General features: G+C 42.9%; 1 protein-coding gene across 1 annotated transcript; it reads right to left on the bottom strand.

Annotated features, from left to right (window-relative positions):
* Positions 1 to 853: 853 nt before the first annotated feature.
* CNOT1 (CCR4-NOT transcription complex, subunit 1) lies at positions 854 to 6856 on the bottom strand (the record flags this gene model as incomplete). Its single annotated transcript, XM_010193656.1, has 9 exons — positions 854 to 1691; positions 1836 to 1970; positions 2067 to 2199; positions 2594 to 2774; positions 3824 to 3973; positions 5311 to 5484; positions 5746 to 5847; positions 6305 to 6422; positions 6693 to 6856. Coding segments are annotated over 9 exons (1236 nt in total), but the record flags the coding sequence as incomplete, so codon positions are not given.
* Positions 6857 to 7290: the final 434 nt, after the last annotated feature.

A 7290-nucleotide genomic window follows, 5' to 3' on the forward strand; every position in this document is an offset into this window, starting at 1 on the left:
TCTATGCAAACAACAGCAGCCAACCAGCTTTAGCAAACTAGTGATGTTATCTAAAAAGAAAGCGGTGAAGCTCTTTTTCTCCTGCTCTCTGCTGGGTTTCAGGGCACAGGCTACAGGAGTTTGCAGTGCAGTTTGCACTAAGCCACCTCTCCTGATGACAGCCAACGAGCAGCCTTGCACACATCCTCACTGAAGGGAGTATCAGTGGGGTGCAAGTCATTAGAAACAAAGCCAGTCTGCTGGCTATGCTCTCTCCACTGCAGGCTCCTTCACACTCCTTTGTCAGAGACAAACTGCTCATGAACTTCCAACTAAGATGCTTCTATCCCCATGCAACTCTCCTCTCCTTTTGCACTCCAGAGCAAGGCCCCTTCTAGTCCCAACAGTTCTCCCCTCTGACCTCACTCTGAAAAACCAAACCCGGTTGCTTTCAAAAGGCAGTGCAGCAAAACACACCGGAAGATGGCAGGTTTTGGGTGGGTGAAACAGAGCTTGAAAGACGTCAACTGGCCAGGCAAGATGGAGCTGGAGAGAATAAGCACAGTGGCACGTGCTGCATGTCATGACTTTAATGTGTAACTACAGTATGCATACATACAAGTGGGAGAACTAAAGCCCAAGAACTAGAAAGGCTACAAAATACAACACATGGACCAATACTTTACAAAACATTCAAAATCCTTACAAAATGGGCTGTATTGGTCCTTTGAGTTTCTGTTTGGGTTTTTTCCTTTTTTTTTTTCTTTGTTTTTTTTTTTGTGGGTTATTTTTTTTTTTTTTTACAAACTTATACTGTGTGGTCACAGGGCAGGGGAGTGGGAAAAGGTCTAGATTTAACCCCCCACCTTCCAAAATTTACAAGTGTCAAAAAAAAGACAGAAAAAAAAGAAAAAGAAAAAGCTATAGGCCTGGTCTCTGGTTTCTTTACTAAAAACAGCCGACCCTCTCCCCAAAGGCCTGAGGTGTCTTCTCCAACAGAAAAGAGGCATTTTCTGACTGCCACTCCACTTGCTGTCTGTCAGCATTTGATGAGGGTGGGGAGGAAAGCAACACTGAACCTTAACCCTCCCTCACCCCTCCCATACTCCATAGTATTCCCATATTCCAAAACCATCCACCATTTTTTTTTTCCTCTGTAAAACAACTTAGTGATTTAAAGGTCCCCCATCCACATAAAGAAAAATAAGTTACATAATATTATAACTGGCTTTTCAATATTCTTTGGGAGTCTGGGAATGTCAGGACAAGGAGGTCTGCCCCAGACAAGTGCTTGGCATCAGTAGCTGCCCCTTTATTACAAGCTGGACAGGCAGCAGTTACCCACCTGCCTTTTACACAATTTGCACAAACCCAAAAGTCCAGACAAACGTTTCTGTTCCTTGTATTTACACTAGTTCAAAATGATATTCACAGCATCTTCTGAATTTTGGCCAAAAGTCAAAAACTTGTTTCAAACTTTGGAACGTGCCCACAGAGACTTTCACCCAGGGTCTGTTGCGTCTACCCAATCAAGGGGGCTGGGAAGGTCAGGAGGAGCCTTACGGAGTCTTCTGTTGGTCGATAGGATGGGGACCTCCAGGCTGGCACGCGTACAACACAAGATGCAGCTCATCTAACTGGCACCAGTCCCTTCCATCACTTGCTGGGCCTGCTTCTGCCCCATGCAGCACTGTGCAACTGACTGGAACAACCTGAACACAGAAGCGAGGCAGCGTTAGGTACATTTATGGCAGCAAATGGGGCTTCCTCTACAAAGCACCAAGAACTCAGAAGTGCAACTCAGCCCTTGCTTCAAATACATCGTTTTAGTGATTTTATGGCTAAGTTATACTCACTTCTCAATTTCTGGAGCACAGTGAACAAATTCATGGTTCCAGAACTTAAACGCTGGATTTTTTATCAGCTCAATGAAAGTAATAAGGAGACCCCAGGGATGAGGCCTATTTACAATCAGTCGTTCCAAGAGAACCCTGAAATCCAGAAGTAAAAACAGTCAGAGCTCAAAGATAGAAGATTTGCAAGGAAGGAAAGCTAAGTGCTGGCAAGTTAAACGCCTTCCCTCTCACCTAGTGATCTGCTCCTGGATAGCCTCAGTGTTGGCCTCTGCAAACAGGTACAGCATGGTGCAGCTGAAGTAGTGAGTGTGACTGTTGGGGTATCGCAGCTGATTGGCAATTGCGTTCAAGAAGAGGTACCGGCCTGCAGAAGAGAGCAGTGAGTACATACGCTGTCCCTTAAACACACACAAGAGAGGAATAAAGAAGTGACCAGTATTGCTTAACGTTTGTGAGCCTGCCTGATGAAGGTTTAAGAAAAAAAAGTAACTGAATACATGAAAAAGCCGTATCAACCCAAGCTGATAGGGCAGTAAGAATTCAATTTGTCTTCATTAAACTTATTTCTCATTCCCTTGAATACCTTGACATTTGGTTTTAATATTGCTCCTGCATTCAGGCTTTAATATTCTGATGTAGCATTACTCACTGTGAATTCACTAGCAGCGACATGAAGTGACCATCTGTATTTCTCACAGCTCAAACAGAATCTGCTCTTAAATTTGACATGGCATGACCTAGGAGTGTTTCCAGCTCACCTTCAGTGTCCAGGTCTACTGCCAAATTCTGGAAGATGTCCATGTGAGCCGAGTGGGTAATGGTGCTCATGGAGGGGGTGCTGCCTTTGTTGTGAATGTGCGCAATAGCTTGAGTACCTACGTAGAGCACCAGTGCATTAATCAGCTGGATGTTGTAGCGGTTGCCAGGTTCATTTGATACCTAATAGCAGAGATACAAAAAGCATTAACATTCTATATTCCTTCAGCAACTGGAAGTACAGCATGTACAACAACAGCATCCCACTGTCTTCCTGACTATACAGAAGACAACACACTCGGACATCCACAAGTTCAATTTAGCATTTAGCCTTTGTAATATAGCAGTCATATTTTTATATAAGTTCAAAAGCATCGGCAAAATGTTGACAGACCCAACAGGATTTTTCTACTCCCTACCCTAAAAGAAAAGAACAACAGAACAGGTAAAGGCAATCTGAACTCACCAGCAGTGCCAGTGCTGGCTGACATGCACACCAGTGTGACTGCTTCGATCTGAGCAATTTTTTGAGAAAGTACAATTTCAGTCCCAAAGTCTGCTGCAAGCCAAGCCACGTGATGTATTAAGTGTTTTTGGCCAGCAATTCTGAACTGGGCTTTAGCTAATTTGCCTTTTTTTACCCCTAAAGCATTAACGTGCAGATCCATACATTTCTAACAATTAATTCATTTGGAGTGAAAATTTAATCAGGATTCTTAAACACAATCAAGTTCAATAAAACCTCTTGAATTTCAGGCAAGGCCCAGATAAACAGGTCTGGAGTAGCGTGATGGAAGCCCCAGTGGTTGAGGACAAAAACAAAGCAAGCTTGATTCAATCAGCTCTGACTACATCCGTCACTCAAGATTTGCAGGGCTGTGCACCAGAGGCACGCAAGCAGAAGAGTCAGCAGCCTCACATTTTCATTTCATGAGCATTTGTCAGCTCATGTAGATAAAGCCAACTGCTATTAAGTTAGATCATTTTAGGGTTAAAGTCAACATTCCTCTTTCCTTAAATTCTGCCTGGCTGGAACTACTTCACACACAGACTTAAACATCCTGGGGAGTGGCAGAGGAGATATTTAGAGAGGTGTGCATTTTCAGAGGATTTTCTACTGCCTGGAACACATGCTTGCTACACACCAACAAAATTCCTGCAAGAAAGGAGGGTGATGAGATCATTTGTCTGACACTATTCAAATTCGGCATCCTCAGAAACCAACCACTCACTTGTAGGTTGCTGCGCAAGTCAGACAAAAACGTGACCGGAGAACGGGTTTTGAGATAGGAATCCAAGTCTTTCTTGAACTGAGGTGGCATCACTCCAGTGAAATTCGTGAGTATTCGTGGAGCAATATTAATCTCACTTAACATGTCCACCTGTTGAGAGAAATCAGTCAGCTAAACCAGACGCAATCGCTAAAGGAGCTGCAACAGCAGATCTGTAAGTGCTATTACAGCAACTGCTGCTGCTGATCCCTTTTTCCTTACCGGGAATGAAAAGTAAACACTGGATTTTTTTTGCAGATTTCAGAAAAAAAACTTGGTCTTTAATGTGCAAGCTTCTTAGATGACTCCTGTCTCAAAGAATTGAGAGTAGAGGATAAAAGAATTCAAGGGAGAAGGCCATAGGGGAATTCAGTCACCACCTTTGAAGTCTCCCTGTCTACACTCAAGACAGCTCGGTAGCTTAGAAAAGTACAAACATCCACGTAAGTCAAGAGCAGCCTCCTTCAACCTCAAGAAGTGCTAACTGAATGAGTATCGCAGCTTCACTCCCATCACCCTGCAGAGCTTAGGCAAGGAAGAGTAATAACAGGACAATGCTTTAGCAGTGTGAGAAAGTTTGCTCCTAATAATTGCACCATGAGAAGGCTGGCACACACCCAAATATTTAATTAGACAACATTAATTCTCAAAGTTTCACCTCATTATGCAAGAGGCTTGCTTCAGAATGGTGGTTTGTCTCATTAAGATAGGATGGCATGCATATTTCTCATCAAAAAGTATTTACAACTACATAGGGCTCTTCAGTGACTGGTTAACTGAACTCCAGCCTCCACACATCCAAAGCTGTACAATTCAGCATGAGCTGAGCAAAACAGACAAGATCTGCTGGATGAGCTTTCAAACAGCAAAGCCACAAAGACTGCTTAGGCAGTCTGTTCTTCAGTGACAGTGGAATGATAAAGTTGTCTCTGCTCCAATACCGTGTGCCAGTCAGATCTAGAGGTGCCATCAAGTCAGTCTTCCCTCAGAAACAGAGAAGTCCTGAGGTTTCCATGCAAAAGCCAGGTTCTCAATGCAGCTCTCATGTAACCCAAGTCTCAAGGGCCTGTCCTTTCAGGTGGAACCTGCACAAACCTCAGAGGCAAGGTAAGTACTGCAGACTAGAGGCAAGCATGATGCTCCTGGCTGCAACAAGTTTCATACCACTGTGTTCTACAGGACAAGGCCTGCATCCCTCTCTGTATGGAGACTGTCAGATGTGAGCATCACTAACATAACTGAAACCTACATGCAGTAAAAAATACGCTGTTCTCTTAACTGCTGACTGTCACTTAAGTTTCAAATTACCTGTTAAATTTGAATGGTTGCATTAATTCAAGTATCAGTTAAACCGTTCCCAAAATTCCACCGTGTCTGCCAAAATCTGGATAAAGATTATTTGGAGCATTAAAGCTTCCCATTATCAAACTCATAAAAGTAACTCCTACCTTTAGATTGGGGGTGAAAGGGTCTGGAAGCCTCATGTTCCGTGGGAAGGCACTCAGGATCAGATTTCTTAGCTGAATACAGTTGGGTGGGATCACATCACAGAACCCATAGTGGTAGTCACACAGAAATTCTGGGAAGTCATGCAACAAGACCAGCAACACACGCAGAGTGCCCTGTGAAATAAAATACAATTTAAAAAGAGGTGTGTAGCTGTTGGAACTGCCTAGGAGCTTGCAGGGCCATCCTTCTATGTCACATGGTTAACATTAACAGGAATAAATTAATCTGGGGAGGTAGCTGTTTCTGTCCTGCACGACTGCATTTAACTCTAAGAAATAAATTCCAAGAACAGTAAATCCTATGTCACTACCAGAACACCTCCACTTTCAGACAGTCTTGGTGTAAGTAGCATCTGTTAGCTGACATTTTTTTACCTTGTAAAGAATTTGCATAGGTTTGGTGAGTTCCACATTTCTAAGGAAAGGAGCCAAGTACTTGAAAAGATCGATCAGTAACTGGGCATACATAGGCCAACCCTGTCAAGAAAAGAACAGCAGATGGAAAACATGCAATGAATAGCAGTTATTTTAAGTTCAAAACTTTGATCCAGGTCTATATGAAGACCAGTCTAATTAAAGTTTTGTCCTGCTCTAGCAGCAAGTGCAGCACAGCTCATTTCAAAGGCTTTAGCTGCACACCATATGCTATGGGTGTTTCCAGAACACTCAACTTGCCATATTGAGCTGAGAGCATTTGGTCTAGCCTACAGCACTTCCAGACTTTGAAAAGGCTTGTTTATTAAATTCAATTCACCCTATATTCCATAGTTTATTGACACAGACTCTCCTCCATGCAGTTAGGTTACTGTGAATATGGAAGACAACAAAACAGAACAGCCATGCTACTAGTGCACTTCGAGAGATGCGAAACAGCACCACACCAGATAAGCATCCGTGTGAGCTTTAATTCAGAAGAGATAAACTGCAGCCACACCTTCTGCTGTGGTGTATGTGCCAGCATTCTTGCAATAAATATCCGATGGGAGATCAGTTCCAGCCAGGCATAAACAAAACCTGGAGCTTTTGTAGGCCTCAGGATGTGAAATGTGTTACTGAAAGAAAAGTTAGAGCAGGTTAAAAGTGCACAGCAATAAGACTGCTTTTCATAACATTGAGAGAAAACATACACAGCCCTAAAAGCAAGGCATTTTAGCATCTTGGATTTTACCAGTCATCTTCCTTAAAACAAGCGAGTGGACAGTCTACAGGAGAACCATATGTGACTAAGCCACCACAGAGGAACGGTCAGATCACCTTTAGATGAAAAAATTCTCAATCCTACCAGGAAAGGATGAGCACTGTCGCCAAGCTCAAAAACATACCAGAACGCTGTGAGTGTCTGGAAGTTGATGGTCTCCAGCACATGCTCAGGAGCATTTAATTCCAACAGCAACATGATGAAAATGCGATGGTAAGGAAGTTGCTGAAACTCACTCTGCCTAACATCATGGTCTTGCAGAAGAACTCCCACAACAATACCAAGAACCTAAAGAGATCGAGACATTTCAGCAGTGATAGCAAGTCAGACTGCAGATAAAACTTCAACCATCAGTTAAAAAAAATCAGAAGACTAACAAGAAAAAAATGTTCTAGTTATTGCAAGCATTACACAAACTAATATTAAAATCTATATTGGCCCCTCCCAACCACTATACTTTTTCCTATCCCAATGACCAGAGTTGCAATGGCTGACAGGGCAATGTTGGAAGATCTTTACCACATAAGACCATCTAGCCGTAAACCAAGTAGTGCAAGAGTACAGGCAAAACCCTCACAAAAATCAAGGCAGACACCCAGGAAATCACCAACCCAAAACTGTACTTTCCAATGCCTCAAAACAGCAGTTGACTTTTACATTTCAAGGCACAAAGATGAGTTTCAAGTTTGATACGAAGTCTTTGTGAAGAGGAAAGCCACGTG

This window comes from Mesitornis unicolor, unplaced genomic scaffold, assembly GCF_000695765.1.
Source record: "Mesitornis unicolor isolate BGI_N332 unplaced genomic scaffold, ASM69576v1 scaffold42551, whole genome shotgun sequence".
NCBI lineage: Eukaryota > Metazoa > Chordata > Aves > Mesitornithiformes > Mesitornithidae > Mesitornis > Mesitornis unicolor.